The sequence below is a fragment of the Ranitomeya variabilis genome, chromosome 8 (assembly GCF_051348905.1).
Source record: "Ranitomeya variabilis isolate aRanVar5 chromosome 8, aRanVar5.hap1, whole genome shotgun sequence".
NCBI classification, from domain to species: domain Eukaryota; kingdom Metazoa; phylum Chordata; class Amphibia; order Anura; family Dendrobatidae; genus Ranitomeya; species Ranitomeya variabilis.
In genome coordinates this window covers 217,916,012-217,932,314 of record NC_135239.1, presented here as the reverse complement: position 1 = coordinate 217,932,314, position 16,303 = coordinate 217,916,012, and the positions used below count along the sequence as shown (strand labels likewise).

The following is a 16,303-nucleotide window of genomic DNA, read 5'->3' as shown; positions in this document are numbered from 1 at the left end:
CTGCACTCACTATTCTGCTGGTGCAGTCACTGTGTGCATACATTACATTACTGATCCTGAGTTACCTCCTGTATTATACTCCAGAGCTGCACTCACTATTCTGCTGGTGCAGTCACTGTGTACATACATTACATTACTGATCCTGAGTTACCTCCTGTATTATACTCCAGAGCTGCACTCACTATTCTGCTGGTGCAGTCACTGTGTACATACATTACATTACTGATCCTGAGTTACATCCTGTATTATACCCCAGAGCTGCACTCACTATTCTGCTGGTGCAGTCACTGTGTACATACATTACATTACTGATCCTGAGTTACATCCTGTATTATACCCCAGAGCTGCACTCACTATTCTGCTGGTGCAGTCACGGTGTACATACATTACTGTTACTGTATTATGCTCCAGAGCTGGTTGTTATTGGAAACAGTCAGCATGCAGTTGCCGGTCTCCTGCGCTCACTGTGGGGGTCTCGGCTGGCGCCCGGCTCACTCTCGGCCCTCTCTCCGTACAGGGGCAGCTTGCTGACCATTCGGGGTTCACACCTGGATTCCGTGTCCAATATTACGGTCCTGTACCAGAGCCGGGAGCAGGTGAGTGCAGCCCCAGATCTGTGGGTGTAGAGGCCCCGGGAGGTCGGGGTACACATGAATGTGGAGATTAACCCCTTATACTTCTCAGGTCTGCGAAGGCGCCACCTCCCCCAACCATGTGATCTGCAGGACCCCCACGATGGATGATAAGATGCGGTCCGGGCGGCTGAGCCTGGGGATGGACGGCGTCACCTACAACCACTCCGGGAACTTCCCCTCCTTAGGGAGTTACAGCGTCTTCCCGTTTGAAAATGCTGAGAAGCGATTATATCTGAGAAAGGGCGAAACCGAAATCAGCACCCATGTGAGATGTGACCACCGGCGGGGGCCTGTAGAGCTGCCACGTCAGGGGTGGGGGCCTGTAGAGCGGCCACGTCAGGGGCGGGGGCCTGTAGAGCGGCCACGTCAGGGGTGGGGGCCTGTAGAGCGGCCACGTCAGGGGTGGGGGCCTGTAGAGTGGCCACATCAGGGGTGGGGGCCTGTAGAGCTGCCACATCAGGGGTGGGGGCCTGTAGAGCTGCCACATCAGGGGTGGGGGCCTGTAGAGTGGCCACATCAGGGGTGGGGGCCTGTAGAGCGGCCACATCAGGGGTGGGGGCCTGTAGAGCTGCCACATCAGGGGTGGGGGCCTGTAGAGCGGCCACGTCAGGGGTGGGGGCCTGTAGAGCGGCCACATCAGGGGTGGGGGTCTGTAGAGCGGCCACATCAGGGGTGGGGGCCTGTAGAGCTGCCACATCAGGGGTGGGGGTCTGTAGAGCGGCCACATCAGGGGTGAGGGCCTGTAGAGCGGCCACATCAGGGGTGGGGGCCTGTAGAGCGGCCACGTCAGGGGTGGGGGCCTGTAGAGCGGCCACGTCAGGGGTGGGGGTCTGTAGAGCGGCCACATCAGGGGTGGGGGCCTGTAGAGCTGCCACATCAGGGGTGGGGGTCTGTAGAGCGGCCACATCAGGGGTGGGGGCCTGTAGAGCGGCCACGTCAGGGGTGGGGGTCTGTAGAGCGGCCACATCAGGGGTGGGGGCCTGTAGAGCTGCCACATCAGGGGTGGGGGTCTGTAGAGCGGCCACATCAGGGGTGAGGGCCTGTAGAGCGGCCACATCAGGGGTGGGGGTCTGTAGAGTGGCCACATCAGGGGTGGGGGCCTGTAGAGCGACCACGTCAGGGGTGGGGGCCTGTAGAGCGGCCACATCAGGGGTGGGGGTCTGTAGAGCGGCCACATCAGGGGTGGGGGCCTGTAGAGCGGCCACGTTGGGTGGGGAGTATAGTAAATATAACTTGGTGCACAATCGTGGTAGAAGTGAAGGACATTTTTAAGTTAAAAGTACATACAGTAGTCACAAACGTTTCGGTCTCTCGCGACCTTCATCAGTGCACTAGAAATAAAATAAATAACAAACATAAGAAAAGAAGAAGACCTGAGGTATATACAGTATAATGGTAGCACAGAGCAGGTGCATATACGTGGTAATTACGGTAATTCAGAGAGATACAACCTTCATCAAAGCTCCATCATTGTCCGAACATGGAGACAATGCAGCAATATACATTTTCAGCCCATCAGGGTATGACGCACGAGAAATAGAGGGAATGAGAATGAATAAAGATTTGTGATACAAAGGACCCCCCTATATGATATAGGAGACCATCATGGGATCTGCTGTGTAAACTGTGCGAAGAGAAAGAGGAATAGAGAGGAGAACACCTACCAGTCTAATAGGATATATACGGTAGAATAGGATGGCATCAGCTGGCTTGTCTACAAAAGATATAGTAAAGTCAGTGAGCGAGGAGAATGCGGACTGACCACCGATAGGACGTAGACACAGAGTATCCACCGCCCGTCAGTCAGGTACTCGTGTGCTGTATCCACCGCCCGTCAGTCAGGTACTCGTGTGCGGTATCCACCGCCCGTCAGTCAGGTACTCGTGTGCGGTATCCACCGCCTGTCAGTCAGGTACTCGTGTGCGGTATCCACCGCCCGTCAGTCAGGTACTCGTGTGCTGTATCCACCGCCCGTCAGTCAGGTACTCGTGTGCGGTATCCACCGCCCGTCAGTCAGGTACTCGTGTGCGGTATCCACCGCCCGTCAGTCAGGTACTCGTGTGCGGTATCCACCGCCTGTCAGTCAGGTACTCGTGTGCGGTATCCACCGCCCGTCAGTCAGGTACTCGTGTGCTGTATCCACCGCCCGTCAGTCAGGTACTCGTGTGCGGTATCCACCGCCTGTCAGTCAGGTACTCGTGTGCGGTATCCACCGCCCGTCAGTCAGGTACTCGTGTGCTGTATCCACCGCCCGTCAGTCAGGTACTCGTGTGCGGTATCCACCGCCCGTCAGTCAGGTACTCGTGTGCTGTATCCACCGCCCGTCAGTCAGGTACTCGTGTGCTGTATCCACCGCCCGTCAGTCAGGTACTCGTGTGCGGTATCCACCGCCCGTCAGTCAGGTACTCGTGTGCTGTATCCACCGCCCGTCAGTCAGGTACTCGTGTGCTGTATCCACCGCCCGTCAGTCAGGTACTCGTGTGCGGTATCCACCGCCTGTCAGTCAGGTACTCGTGTGCGGTATCCACCGCCCGTCAGTCAGGTACTCGTGTGCTGTATCCACCGCCCGTCAGTCAGGTACTCGTGTGCGGTATCCACTGCCTGTCAGTCAGGTACTCGTGTGCGGTATCCACCGCCTGTCAGTCAGGTACTCGTGTGCGGTATCCACCGCCCGTCAGTCAGGTACTCGTGTGCTGTATCCACCGCCCGTCAGTCAGGTACTCGTGTGCTGTATCCACTGCCTGTCAGTCAGGTACTCGTGTGCGGTATCCACCGCCTGTCAGTCAGGTACTCGTGTGCGGTATCCACTGCCTGTCAGTCAGGTACTCGTGTGCGGTATCCACCGCCTGTCAGTCAGGTACTCGTGTGCTGTATCCACCGCCCGTCAGTCAGGTACTCGTGTGCGGTATCCACTGCCTGTCAGTCAGGTACTCGTGTGCGGTATCCACCGCCCGTCAGTCAGGTACTCGTGTGCTGTATCCACCGCCCGTCAGTCAGGTACTCGTGTGCGGTATCCACTGCCTGTCAGTCAGGTACTCGTGTGCGGTATCCACCGCCTGTCAGTCAGGTACTCGTGTGCGGTATCCACCGCCCGTCAGTCAGGTACTCGTGTGCTGTATCCACCGCCCGTCAGTCAGGTACTCGTGTGCTGTATCCACTGCCTGTCAGTCAGGTACTCGTGTGCGGTATCCACCGCCTGTCAGTCAGGTACTCGTGTGCGGTATCCACCGCCCGTCAGTCAGGTACTCGTGTGCTGTATCCACCGCCCGTCAGTCAGGTACTCGTGTGCTGTATCCACCGCCCGTCAGTCAGGTACTCATGTGTGGTATCCACCGCCCGTCAGTCAGGTACTCGTGTGCTGTATCCACCGCCTGTCAGTCAGGTACTCGTGTGCGGTATCCACCGCCCGTCAGTCAGGTACTCGTGTGCTGTATCCACCGCCCGTCAGTCAGGTACTCGTGTGCGGTATCCACCGCCCGTCAGTCAGGTACTCGTGTGCTGTATCCACCGCCCGTCAGTCAGGTACTCATGTGTGGTATCCACCGCCCATCAGTCAGGTACTCGTGTGCCCTCCTCTCGATCACAGACTCTTCCTGGATGAGATGAAGCCCAGAGGTGCGACTAGAGATGATCCACCATGAATTCTACATCCACAACCCCTAACTGATCTTCAGAGAAACCGTCCATCCGAATACCGCTAGTCCTCCAGCAGAATACCGCTAGTCCTCCATCCGAATACCGCTAGTCCTCCATCCGAATACCGCTAGTCCTCCATCCGAATACCGCTAGTCCTCCATCCGAATACCGCTAGTCCTCCATCCGAATACCGCTAGTCCTCCATCCGAATACCGCTAGTCCTCCATCCGAATACCGCTAGTCCTCCATCCGAATACCGCTAGTCCTCCAGCCGAATACCGCTAGTCCTCCAGCCGAATACCGCTAGTCCTCCATCCGAATACCGCTAGTCCTCCATCCGAATACCGCTAGTCCTCCGTCCGAATACCGCTAGTCCTCCATCCGAATACCGCTAGTCCTCCATCCGAATACCGCTAGTCCTCCATCCGAATACCGCTAGTCCTCCAGCCGAATACCGCTAGTCCTCCATCCGAATACCGCTAGTCCTCCATCCGAATACCGCTAGTCCTCCATCCGAATACCGCTAGTCCTCCATCCGAATACCGCTAGTCCTCCATCCGAATACCGCTAGTCCTCCAGCCGAATACCGCTAGTCCTCCATCCGAATACCGCTAGTCCTCCATCCGAATACCGCTAGTCCTCCATCCGAATACCGCTAGTCCTCCATCCGAATACCGCTAGTCCTCCATCCGAATACCGCTAGTCCTCCATCCGAATACCGCTAGTCCTCCATCCGAATACCGCTAGTCCTCCATCCGAATACCGCTAGTCCTCCATCCGAATACCGCTAGTCCTCCATCCGAATACCGCTAGTCCTCCATCCGAATACCGCTAGTCCTCCATCCGAATACCGCTAGTCCTCCATCCGAATACCGCTAGTCCTCCATCCGAATACCGCTAGTCCTCCAGCAGAATACAGCTAGTCCTCCATCCGAATACCGCTAGTCCTCCATCCGAATACCGCTAGTCCTCCATCCGAATACCGCTAGTCCTCCATCCGAATACCGCTAGTCCTCCATCCGAAGACCGCTAGTCCTCCAGCCGAATACCGCTAGTCCTCCATCCGAATACCGCTAGTCCTCCAGCCGAATACCGCTAGTCCTCCAGCCGAATACCGCTAGTCCTCCATCCGACTACCGCTAGTCCTCCAGCCGAATACCGCTAGTCCTCCAGCCGAATACCGCTAGTCCTCCAGCCGAATACCGCTAGTCCTCCATCCGACTACCGCTAGTCCTCCATCCGAATACCGCTAGTCCTCCATCCGAATACCGCTAGTCCTCCAGCCGAATACCGCTAGTCCTCCAACCGAATACCGCTAGTCCTCCATCCGAATACCGCTAGTCCTCCATCCGAATACCGCTAGTCCTCCATCCGAATACCGCTAGTCCTCCATCCGAATACCGCTAGTCCTCCAGCCGAATACCGCTAGTCCTCCAACCGAATACCGCTAGTCCTCCATCCGAATACCGCTAGTCCTCCAGCCGAATACCGCTAGTCCTCCAGCCGAATACCGCTAGTCCTCCATCCGACTACCGCTAGTCCTCCATCCGAATACCGCTAGTCCTCCAGCCGAATACCGCTAGTCCTCCAGCCGAATACCGCTAGTCCTCCATCTGAATACCGCTAGTCCTCCATCCGAATACCGCTAGTCCTCCATTACCAGCCATGGGCCTACATCATACATAGAACCATCCGGAAATATTGGGACGTTTTGGGCACATCCCATCCGGACAATGAAGCCTGTAATGTACCTTTCTTCCATGTTTTAAAAGGGCACGCAATTTAAGGGACACCTTGGTGATGGCGGATATCGGCCCTACACGGATAATCCGAGATGAGATACGTTCCCATGTTTGATCTGCGACCAGTGCAGCGACATGGTAAGGGGAGACGCCGAACATCACCCCCCCGGGAACACTGCACCACCAGGGATCATCTCCAGCTTTGTGGTTTATCTCACTGAATGTCCCTGTGGATTGCTGGAGACCACCCAACCCATGAAAGATGGGAAGCACAAATCCACCATCAGGGGCAAACACTTGTGATTCCCCACTGTCTCCATGGTCATCGCATTGCACAGATCAAAGATGGAGCTGTGATGAAGGTTGTATCTCTCTGAATTACCGTAATTACCACGTATATGCACCTGCTCTGTGCTACCATTATACTGTATATACCTCAGGTCTTCTTCTTTTCTTATGTTTGTTATTTATTTTATTTGTAGTGCACTGATGAAGGTCGCGATAGACCGAAACGTTTGTGACTACTGTATGTACTTTTAGATTAAAAATTTCCTTCACTTCTACCACGATTGTGCACCAAGTTATATTTACTCTACTCCAGGGTTTGGGAACCTACGTGTGCACCTTTCCCAAACGGCTGTGCTGACGGTTTCTTTTTGATACATCAGGGGTAGGGACTGTAGAGCGGCCATGTCATGGGTAGGGACTGTAGAGCGGCCATGTCATGGGTGGGGGCCTGTAGAGCGGCCATGTTGGGGTGGGGGCCTCTAGAGCGGTCATGTCATGGGTGGGGGCCTGTAGAGCGGCCATGTTGGGGTGGGGGCCTGTAGAGCGGTCATGTCATGGGTGGGGGCCTGTAGAGCGGCCATGTTGGGGTGGGGGCCTGTAGAGCGGTCATGTCATGGGTGGGGGCCTGTAGAGCGGTCATGTCATGGGTAGGGACTGTAGAGCGGCCATGTCATGGGTGGGGGCCTGTAGAGCGGCCATGTTGGGGTGGGGGCCTGTAGAGCGGTCATGTCATGGGTGGGGGCCTGTAGAGCGGCCATGTCATGGGTAGGGACTGTAGAGCGGCCATGTCATGGGTGGGGGCCTGTAGAGCGGCCATGTCATGGGTAGGGACTGTAGAGCGGCCATGTCATGGGTGGGGGCCTGTAGAGCGGCCATGTCATGGGTAGGGACTGTAGAGCGGCCATGTCATGGGTGGGGGCCTGTAGAGCGGCCATGTTGGGGTGGGGGCCTGTAGAGCGGCCATGTTGGGGTGGGGGCCTGTAGAGCGGCCATGTCATGGGTGGGGGCCTGTAGAGCGGCCATGTCATGGGTAGGGACTGTAGAGCGGCCATGTCATGGGTGGGGGCCTGTAGAGCGGCCATGTTGGGGTGGGGGCCTGTAGAGCGGTCATGTCATGGGTGGGGGCCTGTAGAGCGGCCATGTCATGGGTAGGGACTGTAGAGCGGCCATGTCATGGGTGGGGGCCTGTAGAGCGGCCATGTTGGGGTGGGGGCCTGTAGAGCGGTCATGTCATGGGTGGGGGCCTGTAGAGCGGCCATGTCATGGGTGGGGGCCTGTAGAGCGGCCATGTCATGGGTAGGGACTGTAGAGCGGCCATGTCATGGGTGGGGGCCTGTAGAGCGGCCATGTTGGGGTGGGGGCCTGTAGAGCGGTCATGTCATGGGTGGGGGCCTGTAGAGCGGCCATGTCATGGGTAGGGACTGTAGAGCGGCCATGTCATGGGTGGGGGCCTGTAGAGCGGCCATGTCATGGGTGGGGGCCTGTAGAGCGGTCATGTCATGGGTGGGGGCCAGTAGAGCGGCCACATCAGGGTTGGGGAACTGTAGAGCAGCTATGTCGGGGTGGGGGTCTGTAGGGAGACCACATCAGGGGTGGGGGCCTGTAGAACGGCCAGGTCATGGGTGGGGGGCCTGTAGAGCAGCCATGTCAGGGGTGGGGGCCTGTAGAGCTGCCACGTCAGGGGTGGGGGCTCGTAGAGTGGCTATGTCAGGGGTGGGGGTCTGTAGAAGGGCCTCATGAGGGAGAGGTATGGTTGGAGAGATGGGTTGAGTGATGGTCTGCGGCTGTTAGGTAACTTTTGGGGGTCTCTGTTGTCTGGTGGCAGCAGTGGCTGGGGGCTCAGCTTTGTCTGTATCCCCCTCCCATCCTCCTGCCCCAGGAGCTAACAATCTTCTCATCTCACTCCTTTTAGCACCAGGATCTGGCTCGGGTGAACCGCTGCCTCAATGTCTCCATGATGCTGGACGGCAAAGACTGTAACCCCAGAGTGCTGGAGAACGAGATCACCTGCAAGATCCCGAGAGACGTCGTCATCCCCTCTAAGGGAGCGGCTGTCCAGGTACCGTCCCCGTGCCAAGCTCACTTTTCTTGTCTCCTGTCTGTGACCGTGGCCACCGCTCATCTCTTCTCTGTGACCTTGGCCCCTGCTCTTCTCCTGTCTGTGACTGTGGCCCCCACCCATCTCCTGTCTGTGACTGTGGCCCCCACCCATCTCCTGTCTGTGACTGTGGCCCCGCCCATCTCCTGTCTGTGACTGTGGCCCCGCCCGTCTCCTGTCTGTGACTGTGGCCCCCGCCCGTCTCCTGTCTGTGACTGTGGCCCCCGCCCGTCTCCTGTCTGTGACTGTGGCCCCCGCCCGTCTCCTGTCTGTGACTGTGGCCCCCGCCCGTCTCCTGTCTGTGACCGTGGCCCCCACCCGTCTTCTGTCTGTGACCGTGGCCCCCACCCGTCTCCTGTCTGTGACCGTGGCCCCCACCCGTCTTCAGTCTGTGACTGTGGCCCCGCCCGTCTCCTGTCTGTGACCGTGGCCCCCACCCGTCTTCAGTCTGTGACTGTGGCCCCGCCCGTCTCCTGTCTGTGACTGTGGCCCTGCCCGTCTCCTGTCTGTGACTGTGGCCCCGCCCGTCTCCTGACTGTGACTGTGGCCCCGCCCGTCTCCTGTCTGTGACCGTGGCCCCCACCCGTCTCCTGTCTGTGACCGTGGCCCCCACCCGTCTTCAGTCTGTGACTGTGGCCCCGACCGTCTCCTGTCTGTGACCGTGGCCCCCACCCGTCTTCAGTCTGTGACTGTGGCCCCGCCCGTCTCCTGTCTGTGACTGTGGCCCCCACCCGTCTTCTGTCTGTGACCGTGGCCCCCACCCGTCTTCAGTCTGTGACTGTGGCCCCGCCCGTCTCCTGTCTGTGACCGTGGCCCCCACCCGTCTTCTGTCTGTGACTGTGGCCCTCGCCCGTCTCCTGTCTGTCTGCCTATGGCTTTTACAGCTTCCTGGTCTCATACCCTCCTCTTTTCATCAGGTGTGCGTGGACGGTGTCTGCGTGGATTTGGGTCACGTGGTAAATCTCCCGGATCCACTTCTAGGGATCATTCTGGGGACCGTCGCCTCCATTCTGGTTGTTGCAGTTTTAATTTTCCTTTTACTAAAACAAAGAAGGAGCGGAAAGAAGAAAGGTGAGATGAGCATGAACATCTGCTACATGGGCGTCCTCTACATGGGCGTCCTCTACACGGGCGTCCACTACACGGGCGTCCTCTACACGGGCGTCCACTACACGGGCGTCCACTACACGGGCGTCCACTACACGGGCGTCCTCTACACGGGCGTCCTCTACACGAGCGTCCTCTACACGGGCGTCCTCTACACGGGCGTCCTCTACACGAGCGTCCTCTAAACGAGCGTCCACTACACGAGCGTCCTCTACACGAGCGTCCTCTACACGAGCGTCCACTACACGAGCGTCCTCTACATGAGCGTCCTCTACACGGGCGTCCTCTACACGGGCGTCCTCTACACGGGCGTCCACTACACGGGCGTCCACTACACGGGCGTCCACTACACGGGCGTCCACTACACGGGCGTCCTCTACACGAGCGTCCTCTACACGAGCGTCCTCTACATGGGCGTCCTCTACACGGGCGTCCTCTACACGAGCGTCCACTACACGAGCGTCCACTACACGAGCGTCCTCTACACGAGCGTCCACTACACGAGCGTCCACTACACGAGCGTCCTCTACACGGGCGTCCTCTACACGGGCGTCCTCTACACGGGCGTCCACTACATGGGCGTCCACTACACGGGCGTCCACTACACGGGCGTCCACTACACGGGCGTCCTCTACACGAGCGTCCTCTACACGAGCGTCCTCTACATGGGCGTCCTCTACACGGGCGTCCTCTACACGAGCGTCCACTACACGAGCGTCCACTACACGAGCGTCCTCTACACGAGCGTCCACTACACGAGCGTCCACTACACGAGCGTCCTCTACATGAGCGTCCACTACACGAGCGTCCTCTACACGAGCGTCCTCTACACGGGCGTCCACTACACGAGCGTCCTCTACACGAGCGTCCTCTACACGGGCGTCCACTACACGGGCGTCCACTACACGGGCGTCCTCTACACGAGCGTCCCTTACACGGGCGTCCTCTACACGGGCGTCCACTACACGAGCGTCCTCTACACGAGCGTCCCTTACACGGGCGTCCTCTACACGGGCGTCCTCTACACGGGCGTCCTCTACACGGGCGTCCACTACACGAGCGTCCCTTACACGAGCGTCCCTTACACGAGCGTCCCTTACACGGGCGTCCTCTACACGAGCGTCCTCTACACGGGCGTCCCTTACACGAGCGTCCACTACACGAGCATCCACTACACGAGCGTCCCTTACACGAGCGTCCCTTACACGAGCGTCCCTTACACGAGCGTCCCTTACACGAGCGTCCTCTACACGAGTGTCCATTTCACCAGCTCTTCCCTCTTTGCAGTCGCCGAGCACCTGGAGCTTTTGGCCCATAACCGTGACCTCGCCGTCTCTCCGAGCGTCTTCCCTCCCGGTGACTACAGGGCGTCTTGTAAGTGTTTGGTGCATGACGTCCTGGGGAAATGTCGGCTCTGCACACACAGGGCAGTCGTATCATGGTGTGAACTGTCCCCTCCCTCTGCAGATATTCCGAGCGGCAGTTCCGGGGGAGCGTCGTACCGTGGCGGCCTGTACTCCGGCGGCAGCATCGGGGCCGGATCCATGCCCGTCCTACTCACCAGTTTACTGGATAACCTGAGGCCGGAGTTGCTGGAGGAAGTGAAGGACGTCCTGATCCCTGAGAGCCGCCTGATCACGCACCGCGACCGCATCATCGGCAAAGGTCAGCCCGCGAAGTGCGAGAACCCGCCCCCGAGGGGTCAGTCAGGGCGAGTAAGCTCCACCCCTGACCAACTCCTGCTGTCAGGTGACCCCCTAAAGGGGGAATGTCCCAAACCACCAATCGTTGGGGGGAGTAATGTCCAGCTCTTGGCCGTCTGCCCACTTCCATTTTTTTGGCCCTCAGGTCATTTCGGGAGTGTTTACCATGGAACATACAGAGATGAGGACGGAGGAGAGCAGCACTGCGCGGTCAAGTCCCTGAACAGTAAGGGCCACGGCGGAAGACTCAAAATAGTGACCGCCGCTCTGGAGGTGACTGGAGTATCAGACATGATGTAACAGCAGAATAGTGAGTGCAGATCTGGAGGTGACTCGAGGATAAGACACAATGTAACAGCAGAATAGTGAGTGCAGCTCTGGAGGATAAGACATGATGTAACAGAATAGTGAGTGCAGCTCTGGAGGATAAGACACGATGTAACAGCAGAATAGTGAGTGCAGCTCTGGAGGTGACTGGAGTATCAGACATGATGTAACAGCAGAATAGTGACTGCAGCTCTGGAGGTGACTGGAGGATGTTTTGTATATCTCGGCTGTGTGACATTTGTGGCTCTCTGCTCCTGTAGGGATCACGGATGTGGAGGAGGTGGAGGAGTTCCTGCGGGAGGGGATCCTGATGAAGGAGTTCCATCACCCCCACGTCTTGTCCCTCATTGGGATCTTTCTGCCGCGGGAGGGTCTCCCGCTTGTCGTCCTCCCATATATGTCACATGGAGACCTGAGACACTTCATCCGCAGTGAGGATCGGGTGAGCGGAGGGGTTGAGTGGGGAGATGGTGGGTCGGGGGAGCTGCGGGATCTGGAGAGCGACGGGCAGGGGCAGCATCGACATGGGCTGTGTCGGGGTAGCGGCAGAGTCGAGTGAGTGGCGGGGGAGCTACGGGGTCCGGTGAGTGGCAGGCTGGGGGAGCGGCAGCATTTGCTGAGGGTTGGGGCTGGGGGAGCTGCAGGGTCGGGGGAGCGTCAGGGTCGGGGGAGTGGCGAGGTCGGGGGAGCGGTGGGGTCAGGGGAGCTGCATGGTCGGGGAAGCGGCGGGGTCGGGGGAGCGGCGGGGTCAGAGGAGCGGCGGGGTTGGAGGGAGCTGTGGGGTCAGGGGAGCGGCGGGGTCGGAGGAGCAGCGTGGTCGGGGGAGCTGTAGGGTTGGGGGAAAGCAGCGGGGTCGGGGGGAGCGGCGGGGTCAGGGGGAGCGGTGGGGTCGGGGGAGCGGCGGGGTCGGGGGGAGCTGTGGGGTCGGGGGAGCTGTGGGGTCGGGGGGAGCGGCAGGGTCGGGAGGAGCTGTGGGGTCGGGGGGAGCTGTGGGGTCGGGGGAGCTGTGGGGTCGGGGGGAGCTGTGGGGTCGGGGGGAGCTGTGGGGTCGGGGGGAGCTGTGGGGTCGGGGGGAGCTGTGGGGTCAGGGGAGCTGCATGGTCGGGGAAGCGGCGGGGTCGGGGGAGCGGCGGGGTCAGAGGAGCGGCGGGGTTGGAGGGAGCTGTGGGGTCAGGGGAGCGGCGGGGTCGGAGGAGCAGTGTGGTCGGGGGAGCTGTAGGGTTGGGGGAAAGCAGCGGGGTCAGGGGGAGCGGCGGGGTCGGGGAGCGGCGGGGTCGGGGGGAGCGGCGGGGTCGGGAGGAGCTGTGGGGTCGGGGGGAGCTGTGGGGTCGGGGGAGCGTCGGGGTCGGGGGGAGCGGCGGGGCCGACCCTTTGCACTGTCTATGCTGATAATGGCCGCTGTCTCCGCAGAGCCCCACGGTGAAGGATCTCGTCTGCTTCGGGCTGCAGGTTTCTCAGGGGATGGAATATTTAGCGCAGAGGAAGTTTGTGCACAGAGACCTGGCCGCCCGTAACTGCATGTGAGTGACGCATGGCGGGGAGCTGCGTACACGGAGACAGTGTCGCCCCGTTCCACCCCACCATAGTGTGGACCCCCGCGCTGCGGCTGATGCCGTCCGTGTCTTCCAGGCTCGATGAGACGTATCAGGTGAAGGTGGCGGACTTCGGCCTCGCCCGGGACGTGTTTGATAAGGAATATTACAGCGTCCGGCGCCATAAGAACGCGCGGCTGCCGGTGAAGTGGATGGCGCTGGAGAGTCTGCAGACCCAGAAATTCACCACCAAGAGCGACGTGGTGAGGGGGAGAGGACGGAGATAAGGGGCGGGGGTCCGCACACACCAGCACCCCTTACATAATGCTCTCTCCATCCAGTGGTCTTTCGGGGTGCTGCTGTGGGAGCTGATGACACGAGGAGCGCCCCCCTATCCAGATGTGGATCCGTATGATATTACCCGATACCTGTACAGGGGGAGGCGTCTGCCGCAGCCAGAGTACTGTCCGGACCCCCTGTGAGTACCTGCACTGTGACCACTACGCTCTTTAAATGTATCACGTTCTGTCTCACCACTAGAGGGGGCTCCTCACATACAGATGTATATATATATATACAGTCACCACTAGAGGGGGCTCCTCACATACAGATGTGTATATATATATACAGTCACCACTAGAGGGGGCTCCTCACATACAGATGTGTATATATACAGTCACCACTAGAGGGGGCTCCTCACATACAGATGTGTATATATATATATATATATATATATATATATATATATACAGTCACCACTAGAGGGGGCTCCTCACATACAGATGTGTATATATATATATACAGTCACGACTAGAGGGGGCTCCTCACATACAGATGTGTATATATATATATACAGCCACCACTGGAGGGGGCTCCTCACATACAGATGTGTATATATATATATATACAGTCACCACTAGAGGGGGCTCCTCACATACAGATGTGTGTATATATATATATACAGTCACCACTAGAGGGGGCTCCTCACATACAGATGTGTATATATACAGTCACCACTAGAGGGGGCTCCTCACATACAGATGTGTATATATATATATATATATATATATATATATATATATATATATATATATACAGTCACCACTAGAGGGGGCTCCTCACATACAGATGTGTATATATATATATATACAGTCACCACTAGAGGGGGCTCCTCACGTACAGATGTGTATATATACAGCCACCACTAGAGGGGGCTCCTCACATACAGATGTGTATATATACAGTCACCACTAGAGGGGGCTCCTCACATACAGATGTGTATATATATATATACAGTCACCACTAGAGGGAGCTCCTCACATACAGATGTGTATATATATATATATATACAGTCACCACTAGAGGGAGCTCCTCACATACAGATGTGTATATATATATACAGTCACCACTAGAGGGGGCTCCTCACATACCGATGTGTATATATATATACAGTCACCACTGGAGGGGGCTCCTCACATACAGATGTGTATATATATATATATATATACAGTCACCACTAGAGGGGGCTCCTCACATACAGATGTGTATATATATATATACAGTCACGACTAGAGGGGGCTCCTCACATACAGATGTGTATATATATATATACAGCCACCACTGGAGGGGGCTCCTCACATACAGATGTGTATATATATATACAGTCACCACTAGAGGGGGCTCCTCACATACAGATGTGTATATATATATACAGTCACCACTAGAGGGGGCTCCTCACATACAGATGTGTATATATATACAGCCACCACTAGAGGGGGCTCCTCACATACAGATGTGTATATATATATACAGTCACCACTAGAGGGGGCTCCTCACATACAGATGTGTATATATATATATATATACAGTCACCACTAGAGGGGTCTCCTCACATACAGATGTGTATATATATACAGTCACCACTAGAGGGGGCTCCTCACATACAGATGTGTATATATATATACAGTCACCACTAGAGGGGGTTCCTCACATACAGATGTGTATATACAGTCACCACTAGAGGGAGCTCCTCACATACAGATGTGTATATATATATATACAGTCACCACTAGAGGGGGCTCCTCACATACAGATGTGTATATATACAGTCACCACTAGAGGGGGCTCCTCACATACAGATGTGTATATATATATATATATATATAGTCACCACTAGAGGGGGCTCCTCACATACAGATGTGTATATATATATATACAGTCACCACTAGAGGGAGCTCCTCACATACAGATGTGTATATATATATATACAGTCACCACTAGAGGGGTCTCCTCACATACAGATGTGTATATATATATATATATAGTCACCACTAGAGGGGGCTCCTCACATACAGATGTGTGTATATATATATATATATATATAGTCACCAGTAGAGGGGGCTCCTCACATACAGATGTGTATATATACAGTCACCACTAGAGGGGGCCCCTCACATACAGATGTGTATATATACAGTCACCACTAGAGGGGGCTCCTCACATACAGATGTGTATATGTATATATAGTCACCACTAGAGGGGGCTCCTCACATACAGATGTGTATATATATATATATATAGTCACCACTAGAGGGGGCTCCTCACATACAGATGTGTGTATATATATATATATATAGTCACCAGTAGAGGGGGCTCCTCACATACAGATGTATATATATATATACGGTCACCACTAGAGGGAGCTCCTCACATACAGATGTGTGTGTATATATATATACAGCCACCACTAGAGGGGGCTCCTCACATACAGATGTGTATATATATATATATACAGTCACCACTAGAGGGGGCTCCTCACATACAGATGTGTATATATATATATATAGTCACCACTAGAGGGGGCTCCTCACATACAGATGTGTATATATACAGTCACCACTAGAGGGGGCTCCTCACATACAGATGTATATATATATATATAGTCACCACTAGAGGGGGCTCCTCACATACAGATGTGTATATATATATATATATATATATATATATATATATATATATATATATACAGTCACCACTAGAGGGGGCTCCTCACATACAGATGTATATATATATATACAGTCACCACTAGAGGGGGCTCCTCACACACAGATGTGTATATATACAGTCACCACTACAGGGGGCTCCTCACATACAGATGTGTATATATATATACAGTCACCACTAGAGGAGGCTCCTCACATACAGATGTGTATATATATATATAGTCACCACTAGA

The 16,303-nt window shown here is 56.1% G+C and overlaps 2 protein-coding genes across 6 annotated transcripts in view; both read left to right on the top strand.

The window, feature by feature from the left end:
* Window positions 1–11,707, top strand: part of MON1A (MON1 vesicular trafficking associated A) — a 112,532-nt gene extending 100,825 nt beyond the window's left edge. Inside the window, exon 6 of the transcript XR_013218511.1 lies at window positions 11,635–11,707. The gene's annotated coding sequence lies outside the window, so the exon portion shown is untranslated. The remainder of the gene's footprint in view (window positions 1–11,634) is intronic.
* The window catches only part of MST1R (macrophage stimulating 1 receptor), a 78,683-nt gene that overhangs the window by 52,341 nt on the left and 10,039 nt on the right, over window positions 1–16,303 (top strand). For 4 of the 5 annotated variants that reach the window (XM_077277162.1, XM_077277163.1, XM_077277164.1 and 1 more), the window contains exons 11-21: window positions 518–596; window positions 685–900; window positions 8,214–8,360; window positions 9,317–9,470; window positions 10,794–10,880; window positions 10,974–11,171; window positions 11,355–11,435; window positions 11,797–11,978; window positions 12,947–13,056; window positions 13,166–13,331; window positions 13,410–13,546. In XM_077277162.1, coding sequence (XP_077133277.1) covers window positions 518–596; window positions 685–900; window positions 8,214–8,360; window positions 9,317–9,470; window positions 10,794–10,880; window positions 10,974–11,171; window positions 11,355–11,435; window positions 11,797–11,978; window positions 12,947–13,056; window positions 13,166–13,331; window positions 13,410–13,546 — 1,557 coding nt within the window. Of the gene's footprint in view, window positions 1–517; window positions 597–684; window positions 901–8,213; window positions 8,361–9,316; window positions 9,471–10,793; window positions 10,881–10,973; window positions 11,172–11,354; window positions 11,520–11,796; window positions 11,979–12,946; window positions 13,057–13,165; window positions 13,332–13,409; window positions 13,547–16,303 lie in introns of those variants that run through there. The other variant, XM_077277166.1, reaches the window with a different exon arrangement.